At 44.9% G+C, this 19087-nt stretch overlaps 1 protein-coding gene and 1 long non-coding RNA gene across 4 annotated transcripts in view; one reads left to right on the top strand and one right to left on the bottom strand.

The window, feature by feature from the left end:
* LOC138283768 (uncharacterized) overlaps positions 1–19087 on the top strand; it is a 337826-nt gene that overhangs the window by 170460 nt on the left and 148279 nt on the right. The gene's annotated exons all lie outside the window — the stretch shown is intronic.
* The window catches only part of PAMR1 (peptidase domain containing associated with muscle regeneration 1), a 184451-nt gene that overhangs the window by 26876 nt on the left and 138488 nt on the right, over positions 1–19087 (bottom strand). For 2 of the 3 annotated variants that reach the window (XM_069221833.1, XM_069221834.1), the window contains exons 7-8: positions 16571–16741; positions 6282–6494 (exon numbers count right to left, since the gene is read on the bottom strand). In XM_069221833.1, coding sequence (XP_069077934.1) covers positions 6282–6494; positions 16571–16741 — 384 coding nt within the window. The remainder of the gene's footprint in view (positions 1–6281; positions 6495–16570; positions 16742–19087) is intronic. The other variant, XM_069221835.1, reaches the window with a different exon arrangement.

Raw genomic sequence — 19087 nt, 5'->3', positions numbered from 1 at the left:
TGCTCACCTATGCAGCTCCTGGATCTGCTGCTCACCTATGCAGCTCCTGGCTCCGCTGCTCACCTATGCAGCTCCTGGATCTGCTGCTCACCTATGCAGCTCCTGGATCTGCTGCTCACCTATGCAGCTCCAGGCTCCGCAGCTCACCTATGCAGCTTCTGGCTCTGCAGCTCACCTATGCAGCTCCTGGCTCCGCTGCTTACCTATAGCGCCCCGGTCTGTTCTAGCCTCATTGCGCCACATGGTCTCCTAATGCCATCTCTAGAGGTGAATTTTAGCGGAGACATGCATTGGGCTACAGATAAAACTGGGGTGCGGAGGGCACCTACAAAAGTTATATCTGACTTTGTATGTATGGGTGTATATTCAACAACATGGAATTGCAATGAAAAGTAGTTGGACGAATAATGTGTTCGGCCAGGTGAAGAGTCTGTTTTTTCTGTGTCGCCTCCTGGTACATTCTGAATCTATTGTAGTGGAGCCTGGGAGAGGAGGGTGTCGGAAAAATAGAAGCTGGGTAAGGGCCCCATTAGGTGCCCTCTGGAGACACAGTGGGTCTCCCTGAAGCTTGTACTCTCCCAGCGCTCAGAGGATGGAGATCTCTGCAGCTCCCGTCCCCCCTTGCACACCTGTCTTACAGAATTCTCAATTTACCCCATGCCAATCACGAGTAGATCAACCAGTGCTTGTTTTCACTTTGCAGTCTTGTACTTTGGCAGTGTTCTTACACCATTTTAATCACACAAATAAGGTACTTGCAAAAGCGAGGTTTTATGCTATTGTGGCTCTCCCAGTACCTGCAATGGCTCATAACGTGTGCACTCAGGCCCGGCTTTATTGCTGGTTGCCCCCCGTGCGACAATCTTTTTTGGCGCACCCCAACATGTCCTCCTCCTTGGACTCCCTCACTGCCACCCGGGAAGAGTGCCCCTCATCTCTCCACAGCCCCTCTCACATACATTTCATTTGTTTTAAATCGCTGGTAAAGACTGGCTTTACTAATCCACTCAGCTATCGACATAAAATACAGATCTGTTCTTTACATCAGTCATATTAACCCCCTGTGCTACTTTATGGCGAGTCAAAACTCCCACTAGATAAACTCCGATTTCTCTCTCTAGCAGACACATTAGTCACAAGAGTTAACTTGATATTTTTATTGTTGCCTGAAAGCTGGACGTACAAGGATCTCTGCAGCAAAATTGTAAGTTATTGCTAAACCTAGCTCCCTCCTGAGGTCAGTGCCGCCGACCCTTCCAGGTCACGCCCACTGCTGCCGCACCAGTCACTCATCCCTAAAGCCGGCCCTGTGTGCACTCTAACCCAACCAAATGCCTCCTTTAAGAAACTGTTACAAAGTGCCTGGATACCCTCATGGGTAATCAGCATGGTGTAAAAACATGGAAAACATAACACAACATCTCACTTCCTCATGGTTTTACCTGCCTTATGCGGTTAGGAGCCCACTCTAGGCCAGTGCTTAATTTCTTTTTTTTTTAAATAGATGCCTGGGACCAAGGTTTTCCCCACAATCCCAGGGCTGGTGATACTGCATGTTGGCATGCCAAACATCAAAGCTAGGTAGTCCTGATTCCACTTCCTGACGCTTTCATCCAGCACCAACCACTCCCTGCCCCTTTATCTCACTATCGCAGGTTCCTGCTTTCTCCCTTTGTCACTGTTTTTGTGTTTTCATTCTCTTGTTCAAGGTCAAAGACAGATGAGGAAAGTGAACAACTGCTCTGGGCCAGTGGTGTAACCAAACTGGTGGAGGGGGGGGGCCTGCAAAGAACAGGGAGCGGGCCTACATCCCCCTCCCACTCCCCCATCCTCAGACCACTCAGGCCAGGTGCTGTGCTGAGGGGGCCCACTGGAGCTCGCCCCACCCCCACACCACAGGGGCTGTGGGGGCGTTTGTAACGCCACTGCCCCGAGCATCTTGACTCAGGGAAAGGCCATGCTGCAGCGAGGAAGGGGGGAAATCCCTGCATAGCGACCTCCGCCAGAGCTGGAGCGATTCAACCCTTGCTGGGGGACATGCTCACAAGATGCCAGCCTGACTCTCACACACCCGCAGCATTGCCCAACATCGCCTCCCAGTGCGAGGTGTGTTGGCTTCAGGTGAGTGTGTACCTTCCTACACGCTCCTCGGCGGGGGCTCCTTATTGCACAGATGGCAGCACATGTCACACCCCTAAGTGATCTTTCCTCTGAGTGGCTGGTCACAGGACGGGCAGTTTGAGGGGGGGTTGGGTGGGCGGTCAGTGATGTTCCCAGGAGGAGTTCAATCAAGGACATCTCTTGGGACCCTGGTATTTTATTGTCCCTTGTTCAGAATAGCTTTGAATTTATGATCCAGTTTCAGCTCTTTCATGCCCTCTTTGGCCAGGTCACTGATGCTGCACAGACACACTGGTCCAAATTCTAAATGTTTTTACATCTAAAATTCAGGGTTAGTGAGGTGTGCTTTCAATACTGTAACACAGCAGCCGCTCACTAATGCAAATAATCTGTGACACACTCTCATTTCTCATATGTGAGGTGCTGTTTTGATATAGAGAAACGTTTTTACGAATGTTGCATGAAACAAACACATTTCTCTGCAAAATGTCTGCAATATAACATAACACATCACCCACTTCAACCATAAATTAAAGGAAAACGGTATTTAAAACACTCAGTTTAAGAACTATTCAAGGTCATCAGGGCAAGACTCTGCAGAACAGAGGTGGCTCTATCAGGGGGCCCCCTGGAAGGCTGAGACCTGGGGCCCAGGGCCAGAGCCCACTTCGCCCATGCCTTAAAACTGGAGTCTAGCCGCTCACCCCCACCCCCGACCCTGCAGTCAGAGCCCAGCCTGGGACAAAGTTGGCGAAACAGATTACAGTTTATATATGTCTCCCAGCTCAACAGAGAACACGTGAAACAATTGGTTTCAGAAAGAACATGAAACACAGGTTTGAAATTACAGAAGCATGCTTAAGCTATATATAAATAGAGTTGGGACTGCAACAGTCATTTTTAAAAAAGTGAAGCTGATTATTAACAGTAAAATTTAAACAAGGGGAACTTAGGGCCATATTTATACTTTTCGACGCACAACTGCGCCAACGCAGTTGTGCGTCAAAAAATCTAACGCCGGCTAACGCCATTCTGAAGCGCCATGCGGGCGCCGTATTTATTCAATGACGTTAGCCGGCGTTAGCCGGCGGCGCTGCCTGGTGTGCGTCAAAAACAATGACGTACACCAGGCAGCGCCGGCGTAGGGGAATATGGAGCTTGGGCGCCAAAAAATGGGACAAGTCAGGCTGAGGCAAAATTATCGCCTCAGCCCGATTTGCGCCATTTATTTTGACTCCCAACCCCCATTTAAATGACTCCTGTCTTAGCAAAGACAGGAGTCATGCCCCCTTGCCCAATGGCCATGCCCAGGGGACTTCTGTCCCCTGGGCATGGTCATTGGGCATAGTGGCATGTAGGGGGGCACAAATCAGGCCCCCCTATGCCACAAACAAATAAATAATAATACTTACCTGAACTTACCTTATGTTCCCTGGGATGGGTCCCTCCATCCTTAGGCGTCCTCCTGGGGTGGGCAATGGTGACAGGGGGGGTCCCTGGGGGCATGGGAGGGCACCTCTAGGCTCATTCCGAGCCCACAGGTCCCTTAACGCCTGCCCTGACCAGGCGCTAAAAAACGACGCAAAAGCGGCTGGACGTCATTTTTTTGGACCCGCCCACTCCCGGGCGACATTTTTGCCCGGGAGTGTAAATACGGCGCACATGCCTCGGAGTCACTTTTTTAGACGGGAACGCCTACCTTGCATATCATTAACGCAAAGTAGGTGTCCACGCAAAAAAATGACGCAAACTCCATGGACTTTGGCGCTAGATGCGTCTAACGCCAAAGTATAAATATGGAGTTAGTATTGCGTCGGAATTGCGTCAAAAAAAACGACGCAATTCCGGCGCAAACAGAGTATAAATATGCCCCTTAGTTCCTATGAGTCCATGCTCACTTAAACCTCTGAGCAAGAACCTAAACTCTCTCTCTCTCATCCCCACATGAAACTACTCACGTATGTACATGGTCGCATACATGCTTACGTTACCACCAACATACAAAGAAACACACTCTCACACACAAACTCATTGAAGCAACCCCCACCACACACACACCTTCAGGCGTTCACATGCACACATTTATTCACGATATTTACACAACCGAAGACACACACACTTCCTCATATATTGGAGAGGCACCCAAATTCCCATGAAAACACATTACTGACACTATGGATACACACAATGCATGCTGCAAATACAGTAAGTAATACATATAGAGATACATAAAATCACAAATTTAAGAATAAACACACCTTACCTATGCACCCAGCATCGAGTACACAGACATACAATAATACACAGCAACATGCCAGGAAATGCAAGTCAACGCCGTCTCTTCCTCCTGCTTCAACACCCTCCGCATGCTTCGGAAGATCTGCAAATGGATCCCCACTGAAACCACAAGGACGGTCACCCAAGCCCTTGTAAGCAGCAAACTGGACTACGGCAACGCCCTGTACGCAGGAACCACAGCCAAGCTCCAGAAAAGACTGCAATGCATACACAACGCCACCGCACACCTCATCCTGGACATCCCCTGCCACATCACAGCCCACCTGAGAGACCTAAACTGGCTCCCTGTCAACAAGAGAATCACGTTCAAACTCCTCACCCACGCTCACAAGGCACTGCACAACACCGGACCAGAATACCTCAACAGACGCCTCTCCTTCTACACCCCGACCTGACAGCTTCGCTCTGCCGACCTTGCCCTCGCCACCGTCCCACGCATCCACAGAACGACTGCCGGTGGCAGATTCTTCTCCCACCTCGCCACCAAGACATGGAACACACTTCCCACCCACCTGCGACAGACACAGGACCTACTTACCTTCAGGAGACACCTCAAGACATGGTTGTTCAAGCAGTAGCAGGTCCCCCACCCTCCCATTAGCGCCTTGAGACCCTCACGGGTGAGTAGTGTGCTTTACAAATGCTCTGATTGATTGAGGAAAGCACATACACACAAACAAAAACACACTTAAAGCAGTAAAAAAAATACGGGGCCAAACAGCTGACAAGGTGGCAGGCAGCCTTGGCTCTCCAGCATGCTCCTTGGGCACAGAAGAGCTCTATAGTTTACTTTTCAGTCTGTAATCCATTTTCCATCAGCTGTAAATGCAATATAATAACCAATAAAATGCAATGTTGGAGAAAAGTATTATGTAAGAATCCTTGGTAGAGGTATTGAAAATGTACAGCACATGCAATCCGGCAACTGGAGAGATTTGCCTATCTCTGCCAGAGGTATCATGTCTCTGAAAGCCTGGTGGGGCAGACTGTGTTCAAGCTCTGTGACATGGGAGGTCAGGGTCAGGCCGATGGCCTGCTCTACTCTTGCCCTGGTGGCTTTTAAAAGGCATCAGCCCATCCTGCAGTCTCCCACTTTCCTTGTGTATGTGTAACATCTCTGCGGCTTCATATGAGCTCTGATAGTCCTGGGAGAAGAAACAGGAAAGAAGAGTTTTGTAAAGAAACGTTTCCATGTTGAGGGGGGTGATGGGGATACATTATGTGATCCACACAACAGAATGTAGACCCATCAGGCATTCTTTCTGTGTCTGACTGTGACTCACCAGAACTTCATGCATCTTGGGAGTGGAAATACCATAAACTCTCTGAAAATCAGCCCTGCCAAGCAGCATACAAATTCCACCAAGATTTCCAAAGAGGCTGAGGTCCTTTGTGAAAAAAAAATGATATGGCAGCTCAATGTTCACAGAGAGCCATGGCAAACTCTCTGGCGTGTGTGAAGGAAAGACAGCTGGGGTGTCGCGGAGTTGGGGAGTCACAATAACTTCAATAGTTCAGATTCAATGATATTAATAAAGATATATTTGGTAACTGGGGCCCAAGGGATAATTTGGAAGGTCACCAATCACGTCCTGATCTCTCTTGATTGTGTTTTTTTGGGTTTTTGAGTGTGGCAGGAAAGACAGCTGAGATGCTACCAGAACCCCATGGGCCACAGATGAAAGCAGCCAGGTTAGTCTTCAACAGCATTAAAGATATTTCAGGTTTAGCAGCCAAGATTTCTTATTTACTGAGACTGTGATTGAAAATTATGCAATATTTGAGGGACAGCCTCATATGAGACTCAACCATTTGTATATGATGTATGTTTAAGTACAGCAGACCTCCCCCTTCCTAGTTACCTTTAGTGCAGATGGGCTGTTTTCCAGACCAGGTGCCTTCAGCCAGGCACATCCTCTGTCGATCCCCACTGAGGACATAAGAATTGTTGCAGAAGAAAGTGACCACTGTGCCAACTTTAGCAAAGTGATCTCTCATGACGACACTGTCCTCTTCCACCTTTCGGTAGCCATTCAACGGGCCCCCGGGATCTGCGCAATGTTTATCCTCCACCACTGAGGACCAAAAATAAGACATTATTATTCAATAAGAGAACATATTTCAGTTGTGACTCAACAAAACTCTTTGACAATGGACTTCAACTATGTATAAATCAGTACTGGCATTGGTGTCTATTGAGGAAGTAGTTGGCTATCAGCTCTGTGTCAAAGACAAGGCATCCATCAATCACATATTGGAAGGACACAGGCAAGGTACCGTCTTCCCGGTTGGCTCACTTACTCAGTATAACCAAGAGAAACATAATGAAAGCATCAGTATTCACTGATAGTCCATCACTCCATCAGGGAGAAATCTAGTGGCCCTTGGGGTTGATTGACAAAATGTTGTGTGGCCAAAATATTGTGGTAAGGATATCGATGACAAGACTATCGTGAAGGAAGGTTTCTAAAGGAAAGCAAAGTTTTACTATGCCTAATTCCACATATATGTACCTTTATCTATATCTTCAAGACACGTGGATGTGGAGGTATGAATAGCAAATCTATAATTACCTATTTGAGCTTACCTTCTCAATACTCTTGTCCTTGACATTTTTTGCACAATATTCTGGCCAGACAATAATTCTGTTCTCGATATTCTGTCATTACAGCTCTCTTTGGTACACTGTGTCATTTCTGGTCTATGTTATTTGATGTTATGGCAGAAAAAAAAGAAAAAAAAGGGTTACTATTGTTTTATTTTTCTGCTTCTGGCACAGCCAGCAGTGCAGGGAGGGGCTGGGCTGGGCCATGGAAGGTGGGAGAGGGGAGGAGGGAAGAGTGCACCTAAGTGCACGTGTGTGTTTGGCCAGCCGTCTCAGGCCAGCCAAACACACATGCGCACTTAGGTTTCTCCAGCGGGCCTGTGTTTAACAGCCGGGCTGGAGAAACTGCACAGACCCTAGGGCTGTGTCTGAGGAGCAGTCACTGCCTCAGACCAATCCTGGTGTTGCTTTCATTGAAGGTTTTGCATGAAAGCAGCACCAGGATTGCTGGGGTGCTGGTGTACTAGCAGTGAATGCTGGGACACCTGAAGAAGAGAAGCGCGAGGCGGCAGGAGACGGCCGGGACGGAGGCAAGGTAAGTGCGTTTTCATTTTTTTTTTTTTTAACCTCGTCTCTGTCCCAACCCTCTCTTTGAGTTTTGCGGCACCTGCTGCTGTCAACACCAGCACCTCAGTGACTGATCTTTCCTCAGCGGGGTTCTACATCCCAAGTCATTTTAGCCTCCCCATTAAGTTTGCATGTGAGTAGGCCTCATTTGGGATCTTTTGTATAAGTAACTCTCATCTCTCCTTCTGAGCTGATCTCACCATGGGTTGGGTGGTTTGGGTAATTCCAGACTACCTTCTCATTTCCCATATGGGTGCATTTGACTGTGGATTTTTGGGAGAATTCTTCCTGTCTTCCATTTTGGATTTACCAGAGTGGATATTGTGTGGCCTGAGCAATTCCCAGCTCTCTTCCCTTTTCTGGTAGACTTGACTGGGGAATTTAATTTCTCGGTGAACCAGATAGGAACACTGCAGTTGGACTATTACTCAAGTACTTCTGTTTTCAGACACCCAGGAGGACTCAACAGTAATGGCCTTCTGCTTGGTGAATATACAGGGACATTGAGGCCTAACTACCTCCTGCCTTTGCACCTTTACATCTAGGTGCACCTTATAATGACATACCAGGCTGCTTCAGCCTCCTACACCTGGCTGGATCTGATACAGGTATTAGGCCTGACTAATTCCCAGACGCCTCTGCATCTTACTTCTGGGTGGACCTGGCAGATGTTTTGCTGCTTGCTGAACAGAGGAGCACATCGAGACCTTGAGATCTACCTTCTGGGTGGACCTGGCAGATGTCATGCTGAACAGAGGAGCACATCAAGGCCTTGAGATCTTACTTCTAGGTGGACCTAGCAGTTGTCATGCGGAACAGAGGAGCACATCGAGACCTTGAGATCTTACTTCTGGGTGGACCAAGCAGTTGCCTTACTCCTTGCTGAACAGAGGAGCACACCAAGGCCTTGAGATCTATCTTCTGGGGGGACCTAGCAGTTGTCATGCGGAACAGAGGAGCACATCAAGGCCTTGAGATCTTACTTCTAGGTGGACCTAGCAGTTGTCATGCGGAACAGAGGAGCACATCAAGGCCTTGAGATCTTACTTCTGGGTGGACCGAGCAGTTGCCTTACTCCTTGCTGAACAGAGGAGCACACCAAGGCCTTGAGATCTATCTTCTGGGGGGACCTAGCAGTTGTCTTGCTGCTTGCAGAACAGAGGGGAGGCCAAGGCCTTGACACCTTAGCTCTGAGTGGGCTTGGCTGAGGTAGTTCGACTTCTGCTAGGTTCACCCAAGAAAGAGGAAAAAAGGACTGAGTGTAGGACATAGGAAAAGGCCAGTGAAAACGCCAAGTGCATACTATGTGCCGATGCCAAAGACTATCGTAAGAAAACGAAAAAAAATCACTCAAAAACTTGTTAAAGGGAACTTATTCTTTGTTATTTAAAACACAAACTACGGCGCAGATAAGGACCTGATTGAATAATGCATCAGCGCTCTTGAGTAATGTCCGGTTTTATTACCGGGTGCCAAGCTGATTTGATGTACTGGCCTGCGTTTTAGGCTTATTCATGTTTTTGAAGAACCAATAAAACTACTATGGTTAAAAAAAATAACAGGTGTAATAAAAGAAATCAACATGTCGTGGGGCTATTGTCCAAAACCTACAACCACTTAAATCTGTTGTACATGTTAAGCTATAAAACCCATAGCTCACGTTACTGTACTGCTCATGACGTCACACATGATGTCACACGTGTCATCACAAATATTCTGCACAGCACCCACTGGGTGCACGTGATCTGGGCGGGGGTGTGGCTGAAGGCAGCACCTATTGCCCAGATCCTGTGCTCAACTGACACACAGCACTCAGTCTATGTTCAGCGGCTACTATCCTCATTCACCATTTTCAGCCTAAGTGGGCATCATTTTTCAATTTATTTTTGAATTCATGGCCCAGAACCCCGGGCATCATCTTCTAATGACTACGATTCACTCCAAGAATAGGGCTAGCAATACATTTAGAAATGATCAATTACACTTCCTGGAAGCAGAACTACTCCCTCAATTATCTGTAGAACTTTCCAGTCTACAACCATGTAATGACGTTCAAAACAAAGGTGATACACTGCCATCTTGGATTGGGTTGTGGTCGTGGCAATATGGACGGCAAAGTGCAAAGTAGAGATTCTGGTCTCCATTCTGGGGACCACCATTTATCCCTCTTGGTCCCAGTGGCGTGACAAAACTTGAGGGGGCCCCTGCAAAGTACATGGAGGGGCCCTCCCTCTGAACTCACTTGGGAGGTCTCAGGCCAGGGTTCTGTGCTGAAGGGGACCCCTGGAGCTCGGAGGCCCCCCCACCATGGGGGCTGTGGGGGCCTTTGTTACACCAGTGCTTGGTCCGCCACCATGGCACCCAGAATCAGGTTGCAGTCATCAATCAAAACATTCATGTTGTAAAAGTCATTCGGATAGGAGGCAGGCATGGACGTCATTGAGGGGTGGCCAGGGGTCATACCTGCAACCCCCAGCTTGCCTATTGCGACCCCTGTCACTGCCTTTGCCACCCCTGGCCTCAGAGGTGGCCAAATCAGTGCCAGGAACAAAGGGACAGCCCCGTTGCTTGGGGCTCCACTTCCTTGTTTTCAATCAGTTTTCTTATTACATTAATAGTGAAGAATAGATTATTCAGTATTAGTGTAATAAAAATGGAGCACAGTTAGCTAGAATATGACTCTCCTTGGCAGCTGAGGTAAGTAAAAAATGCATTTAAATGTACATTGTGTGTGTGCTTGCGGGTGAGGGTGTGCTTTTGTAGAAGAGAATGCGTGTATGAGCGAAAGTGTGTGTATGTGTAAGCATGTGTGTGATTAAAATTTAAAATGAAATGGCTAGTGATGTCAATTCCACTATCCCTGGCATTTTGGTAAATTGAGATCCATGGAGGCAGGCTTTAACTCTGCTAACCATAAAATAGTTAACAAGAAAACAAAATCTCTCTCAGCCAATGAGTTTTTTTTTTTTCAATTGTCTTTCACAAATTATGCAAACACAAAACCACTAATGAGGCAGTTTAAGACAGTAATGAGAGTTACTAAAATACGTTTTAAAGAAAATATTCCTTTTGTCCTTCTACTTGGCAAGGGCAGTTTAAAGCAAGAAGCTCAGTGTGATGAACTTCAGTGTAGTAATAGGTAAAATGTATTATTTGAACTCCAGTCTACACAACAGTAGGGAAAGTGTTGAACTTTGGAGGGGTTAAATGCACTATTCTTACTCCCAACAGCGCAACAGTAGGTGCCCTGGGACTTGGAAATTACTAAAGGACAAATTTAGATCTTGGCGGATGGGTTACTCTGTCACAAACGTGACAGTTATTCTGTCTGCTGTATTACAATTTCCATAAAATATAATGAAATCAGGCCCGAAGTGTGATAATTTCCTAATTCTGAGCCGTCCCATTGACAATAGAGAATGCCATTATCACACAATTGACAGTTACTATTCTTCTGCAAACCTATGTTTGCACAGGGATCAGAATTTTACCTGCAACCTGTAACCAAACTGAAACTTCTGCTTGAAGGGACAGATTGGATGGATTCCCTAGGCTTGTAACCACAGAGAAAGGTCGAGGGAGGGTTCCCCTAGAGGTCAAAGCATGTATTGAAGGCCACTGGATAATAAATATAAAATGAATACTGGTTTTAAGGCTCTGATTCTCATTACCAGCGTCAGGAGGGGTATATATAATTTATCACACATTAAAATCCCGTACTCCTCAGTTCGGAATGTATTGAATGTGATAAATTCCACTTGCTACGATTTTTGGCCTGATGGGGCATAACCTGCTGAATCTGCTATGTGAATCAAAATCTGCACGTCCCCTTATTTATTGGGTATTTTTCACCCGTTAAATTTTAGCAGCAGGTCTGACCTGTAGTGATTTAACAGGGGCTGAGAACTTTACTGCACCCAGCACATTGCACCATTTATAACTGCTATCTCTGCGAAACAGGTGTTTACAGTTTTCCAGGGCATTTGTAATCAGTCCATAAAGTATTGAATGATTATATGAAAATAAAAACCCCACCAGATCTCACCAACTGACAGAAAACTCACAACCCTTGCACTCCATGTTTCACCATGTGCACACAGGAATGTGTCCCTAGATGCACATAGGTAAATAACTTAGGCCCATATTTATACTTTTTTTAGCGCCGCATTTGCGTCGTTTTTTGATGCAAAATCGGCGCAAACGTACAAAATACTTTTTTTTAGCGCCGCATTTGCGTCGTTTTTTGACGCAAAATCGGCGCAAACTTACAAAATACAATTGTGTTTTGTAAGTTTGCGCCGATTTTGCGTCAAAAAACGACGCAAATGCGGCGCTAAAAAAGTATAAATATGGCCCTAGTATGTCTGACACAAACTCATCACACACACACAAGAGTGTTCTGTAGATTTCTCCCACAAATAACATGAGAAATGAAAACCTGTATATCTAGTATCAGACATGTAAACCTTTATACCATTATGGTGATGCTGTCTGTCATAATGCACAAACCTGCGTGGATTAGACTCCTTCAAACAACATATAGCTTTAAGCAGGTCGCACTAACATATTTTAAATAGAAGAAACCCACAGATAGTTGAAAACTACTGCAAATACATTGTAGTTTTTGGTCTCTCTTCTAGGCAGTCCCGGCTCCCCTATCTTCAAAGCAGATCAGAACCCTTCCCTTCCCCAAAATGTTGTGAACCAGTCTCACCCATCAGTTATGACCCATTCTGCTTTGCCTTTAACTATTCTCCAGTTGTCAGTGACTTCTTTACCAAAAGCACTCTCTTCTCTCCTTATTAGGTCAAGCGTTGACCAAGACTTTCTCCTTTCAATATTAATATATTTACATTAAATGTGGTGGTTTCCCTTCAGTCCTCTTCATCCGTTGGTCTGCTGTACTGCCATTCAGATTGTACTTCTCTCCGCCACAGCAGGATTCAAGGCACTAGGCACTACTGGCTTACTTGATTGTGGGAGCTGGCATTCAGCTCTTGCACAATGTGCGCATCCGCACAATAAGTAGTCTCTTTCAGTGCCAGGGACTATTGGTGCAATGCATGCATTTACAAGAAGAAAGTCTATATCTCTAGCTTTATCTACATACATTACCTAAAAAAACAGAGATTAAAATTACATTATAGTTAAATGAAAATGGAAGTTAAAACGTGTCATTTTAAACTAAAAAAACACTGAAATTCACCAGATAAAGTCAAATAAAGTAACTATAACTTGCTCACTGGCCATGCACGGTAATGTCATTACTGATTTCAATTTTAAAAGCCATCAGTGATGTTATCAGTGATATCATAGAACGTCATGAGTGATGAAATGTGTGAAGTCATAAGCAGTGCATGGCAAGCGTGCAAGTTATAGTTACTTCCCTTAACTATACCTGTTGACGGCTGAGCTGAAAGTGGGGGAAATTGGTTGAAAGAGAGAAAAAGTGAGAGAGTTGTTTTTTAGGCTTTAATATCTCATATACTTAGAATGATATATTTTTGTTGGATTTAACAAAAAAAATGCGATATATTTAAAAAAGTATAATTTTTTTAGTTAAAAAAAAAAAGGAAATGAGTTCAGCTGGACTTGAACCCCCATAGCTAGGTGTGACGGTCTGTGAAATTCACACTGAGCTATGGGGGGGTTTCTTTTGTTCAGCTCTGTTTTCTTTAGCCCTTTGTGGGCTTTGTATCAGAAAAAAATAAATAAATAAAAGTAGGTACCACAGGTGGAGCCCTCAAGGGCTCTCCCGCGGTCCCTACTTTTTTAGTGTTTTTTTTTAATTACATGTTTTATTATAAAGCCCTTTACGGGCTATGTGGGGCCGCGAGGGAGCCCTCAAGGGCTCCCCCCGTGGTCACTACTGTTTTATATATTTTTTATTACAATGCCCTTACAGGCTACCCGGCACTGTGGGGATAGCCTTAAGGTTTCCCCCGCAGTGCCATTGCTTCAGCAAGCACAGAGCTGCTTTGACAGCAGCTCCGAGCTTGCTGAAGCATTTTATCTGTCCCCTCAACGAGTGCAGAAGACAGAGATGAAACTTTGGATTTTGATAGCGGACCTGCTTTAAAGGTCCCGCTGTCAAAAAAGCTGCAGCCAAGCCACAGCAAACAGCTATATCCTGGGGGTGGGCACCCCCGGGATAAAGCAGGAGCCGGCCCTGGGGTGGCAGTCGCCAGGGCCATCATAAAAAAAAATGCTTTTTAGTCCTGGAGGGGTCTACCAGAGCTAAGGGGTCCAGTTGTTCATACCCTGGCCCCTGATGTATTTTTTTATATTTTTTCTGGGAGTCAACTTCTGCTGATCCCCAAGATGTCTGACAACACGTCTGTTGTTGAAGTGTTATCAGCCAATCAGATCTCTGCACAAGATCTTTAGGGGTCACGAATCCTTTGCACACCTATATACACACCTTTGGATTTCTTTAAATTTCTCAAAAACTACTGAACGGATTTATACCAAATAACAAAAAGGGCTCTTTCTGGACAAAGAGCTACCTTTCTGCCAAATTTGGTGTAATTCCGTCCAGTGGTTTTGGCACTATCGCAGTTCAATTTTTCCTATGGGATTTAACATTGGAAAAGCTCTAAATTTCATCCCCCCTTTATCGCCATCCCCGCTTGACAGATCACCTCGAAATTTTCCAGACAGCTTCTCCCTTGACTGTCGAATTTGTTTGGAAAATTTTGTGAAGATTCATAATGTAAATGTAATGTAGATTTATATAGCGCAGCTTATCATATGTGAGGGTCTCAAGGCGCTGTGCATGGGCACAGGGAAAGTAAGTGATTTGCCCAGAATCACAGGACGTTGCACAGACGCCAAAGATATAGGCAAGCAAAAAACAGCTTTTTCTATAGAAAGTAGGTCCTAACTATAACTACCTAGGTTGCGACCACCACTAGGTTATATATGTATTCACTTAAAAGATCAATGGTTACCAGGACGTTATAGTAAGGTACAGAATTCACTTGCAGAAAACCAGAGAAATTCAGCTGTTATAGTTATATATATTTCAAGTAACTATGGCTCGCTGCCTAAGGTAACTATAGTTCATGCCCCCACCATGCACTGTTTTTTCTTCAATAGTTTCACTTCTAATGTTTCATTTATATTTTTATTGACGTTCTAAAAGATGTCATGAGTGCTGTAATATCTGGGGCAATTGGCAGTGCATGACGAGGGCGCAAGTTATAGTTACCTTAGGGCATGAGTTACAGTGACTCTGCCACAAAGGAACCTCACCTGCCCTTTTATCCAACAAGAGTCCACAGATTTGCATGAAATATCTACCCAAGGGTAGTTCTTTCTGCCAGTTTGGGTAAATGTCTACTATCTATTCTACACGACAGCTGCATAATGGAGCACAAATAAATGTCACCGGTGACCTTGTTTGCGTTTGGCAATGTGATTGCTCCTTATGAATTCTGTGATAACATGAGTCCTTCTATGGAGAGGCCAACGAGACCAGAAAGACGTAAATCTCCACCAAACCAGAGTCCTTCCTTTTATCTATATGAAGTTAGTGCTTCTATGTTTCGTGGAGATGTCCTCATATTCCTTGGCATCAAGAATGTACCATTACAATCGGCCGGAAACTCACTGTAGGGTTCTTTAAGAAGTTGTCCATCATCCTGGCAAAAGGGGAAAGACATATGCATACCACTAAGGTGGACAGTGTGGGGCCAAGCAGGCACAGCTTCCAGATGATTTGCACATTTGCATACTCTTAGTAATTCAAAGTGATTCAAATCTGGATGAGAGAACTGGTATAAACTTATGCTTTTGGGTGTTATAATAGCCAAATAAAGGCATATTTGTGCTGCACTGGATGTATGATATGAGACTTGTCAATGTATTCTGTTGTTTTCCGTAAATGGATTCTCCTGATGCGCACATTGGCATCCATCATGTGGTATGTTTGGGCTGCGTTGAATGTATGTGCAATGATAGGGCTACATGTTGTTAGAGCTGTGAGCATAGTGATGACAAACTGCATGGTATATTTGCACTGGATGTGCCAAGTGTTCCATCCAGTGAGTCCTGTTAACAGATTTTGTGTAATACCTGAATGGTTCTGGAAAAGCAGGAGTAAAGCACGAGACCAGGCAATTAAACTAAGATGGGTGCTAAAAAGGAAAAGCTGTAACAACAAAAATTAAAGTAGGTTGGCAAGAATAATGAAGTATTTGAATTGCCGATAAGTCCTGAATTGGCTACTGACCTTTTGGCTTTGCCAATGCTTATATTGTTTGCAAGGTTTTTTTAATGAACACACCCACTGTATGGAAACAAGAATTCTTTAAAGGCCAATATCTATCTGTCTATCTATCTATCTATCTATAAATTCACTGAAAAGAGAAATTCACCAATTACTTGCGCCCCCTCTGCTAACTGTAACTGGTGAAATTCTATGTGTTTTCAGTTCAAAATGTTAACGCTGTCGCTGACACTGTCACCGAACTATTACGTTACTGTAATCGTAGTTGTTTTCATTAAATTTCCAAGTTTTTTTTTTTTAAACAAATAACAGATTTTTTATCACATCTAACTATTGCTTTAACCTCTGTTTTTTAGTGAAAAAATATATATTTAGGAGATGACCGGGAGCCAGCGGGAACAACTCTACTGTTGGGTATCTCGGCCTTTCCCTACAACAGCCAAAGGTTGGCAGATAAATCTGTCAAAATAACTGGGAAGCCAGTGTACCAAGGGTTAATAGCATCCAGTGGTGCCAGGTGGGCTTTTAATATCTGGGTCGCATTACCAACAATGCCTGACTGGTGCTATTTTGCACCAAGCCGGTACCAAGCAACGTATTATATATGAGTGTGTGTATGTCGTGCGCAATAACCAAGGTGAACCTTAGCTTAAGTATATAAAAAGCCACCAGAAACCAAGAGGCCCTGTAGAAGAAACATAAGCAGCAGAAAAAAAGAAAAGAGAAGTGAAAGCATGCCGCAAGCTTACCGCAGTTGGGGGCACCTGTGGTCCAGCTCCCATCGAGCTGGCACTTCGCAGCGCTATGGCCGTCGAGTCTGTAGCCCGCGTCGCACCTGAAGTAAGCCTCAGCTCCGTACCTAACGTCCTCTGCGTCCACGCTGCCGTGCGCTGGAGCACCTGGGGTCCTACACATCACCACTGACAGTTCAGATATTTGAGAAAATCCACTTTATTACAAACACAGGGTCAGAGGCTACAGAAAGTCAGTCGTCTCAGAGCATTGAAGGCAGAGCAAGCAGACACAATATGCAGAGGAGGTCGAATGTTTCCTCGAAACGCAGGTAAATGCTGTATCAAAACATGCACTGTCAGATAAGAGAGGCATTGACATAGCCAATAGGTCTGATCTTTTTGCATGTGAAACTTCTTCACTGTTTGGCAACTTAGGAGGTGCGGGCACCTAGATGTATGAGTGGGTGGTCATGATATCGAATGAATATTTCATTGAATGGATAAATGAATGAGTGCATGGGTGGATGCGCGAAGAAGTGAGCATGGATGGGTGAGTGCAATGAAGGATGGACAGAGGAATGACTAAGTGTCTGAGTGCATGAGTGGATGAGTAGCAGAATGAGTTTGTGGGAAGGAAGGGTGAGTAAGCACAAGAATGGATAATAAGTGAGTGAATAGTCAATAGGCTGGTGAGTCAGTACAAGGATGAATTGATCCATTGGGCTTGTTTAAATGTTTCGGTTGCTCTCAAAAGTGTATGAAGCAAGGGCCTCTGTTCCTCAACCTGCCAAGTATGGTGGCATCTCGTCATCAACCGATCTACTGGCATGTGACCATTAGTGCATGGAAATGGATGCCTACAGTAAGCTAGCAGTGGCCGCCAAGACTCACACTGTTAATACTTCATAGAAGTCCTGATGGGAGGTATGTCCACATTTTTGATTCAAACCCCTCAAGTCCACACAAAATCTTAACTTTCCATCTTTTTTTTCAAAATAACAATAGGCGAAAGCCATTCAGAGGCCTCCACAGGTTCTATGACACCACTGTCCAGCATTTCACTTAAAAGTGCTTTGACTTCACCTCCGACTGATACTGGCACCTTCCTGACTTTGTACTGCACAGGGACATCTCCTTGCTTTAATTTGATCTCATGAACATAACCTTTTAGTACTCTCATTTCTTCTTTGAGCACATTCTTTGCACCAGACAAAATATTGTCCAGTGTAGTGTCACCAATAACCATAACTTGACTGGGAGCACACGGATTAATATTAATGCACAGATCAAACTGATGTTGCCAACCCAAAGTAGGAGGACCTGACTCCAATATGTACACTTTGCCCATGACCATCCTCCCTTTAAAGGCTATTTCTGCAAGCATGTATCCTATAATATCAATTTGTTCTCCTTGGTACCCCCCCCCCCCCGGGTTAATGTCTTTGGGTAATAATCTAGTCGACGGCCACTTTAGAAGAAACAATTCCTTCGGAATAATGGTGTATAAAGAGCCAGAGTCCACCATTAATTCAACAGGCACATTCCTAATAATGAACGTAGCTTTGGGCCTTTACATTCTTCTTACCCCTACTAGACTAGTGTCAGACCCAGATACGCATAGTATCCTGTCAACCACATCACACGCATACGGGGTTTCCCCCTCATCAACCACCACAGCTACTTTCCCTTTGGATATATCCTTTCCCTTGCATACTCTGGCAAAATGCCCTTTACGTCCACATCGTCTACACTCTTTCCCAATGGCGAAACAATTCTTAAAATCAGAAGAGTGATATCTGCTACCACATTTAGAACACAATTTATCGCCAAAAGCACTACCCCTTGTACTACCACCTGGCATCCCTTTACCCGACTTTCCTCCCCACATTCTGGAGGTAACTGCAACCTCACTTTCCACACATGTCACATCATCAGAATATTTAACCTCCCTCTTATCCATCAACTTCATACATGACTCAGACTCTTCAACCACTTTAGAGATCTCAATAGCATCTTTCAACTTTAGATCTCTTGCAGCCCACAACCTTTCTTGCATTTTCCTACTTCTACATTGCACTATAAGTTGATCCCTAATTAACTCTTCCGTCATGGGGCCAAACTTGCACTTAATAGACAACTCCCTCAAACGAGTAACAAACTCGTCTACGGATTCTCCCTCTTTTTGAGACTGCATGTAGAATTTAAATCTACGCATAACCACATTTTCAGCCTTAGCAAATCTCAATTCCAATCTATGTCTTGCCTCAACAAACACATCATCTATAGGTTGCCCAGATTGATCACATGCCTTAGGTAAATATTTAAACACTCGGTGACCTTCATTGCCCAAAAAACTGAGCAAAATCGCTTTTTTTCTGTTAGAAGAAAACCCTGACCCATCCAGCGCTTCCAGGTAATTGTCAAATATTTCCACCCACTCCTCCCATTCAATTGGCGGAGCACCAGGATGCATCAAAAATAGTGGAGGAGAGTTGATTGCTGCAGCTGAATTCTCCATGTTTATAAGTAAGT

The sequence above is a fragment of the Pleurodeles waltl genome, chromosome 3_1 (assembly GCF_031143425.1).
Source record: "Pleurodeles waltl isolate 20211129_DDA chromosome 3_1, aPleWal1.hap1.20221129, whole genome shotgun sequence".
In the NCBI taxonomy this organism is placed as follows: Eukaryota; Metazoa; Chordata; class Amphibia; order Caudata; family Salamandridae; genus Pleurodeles; species Pleurodeles waltl.
Note: the sequence above shows the minus strand (reverse complement) of the source record. Positions and strands in the feature narration are given on the sequence as shown.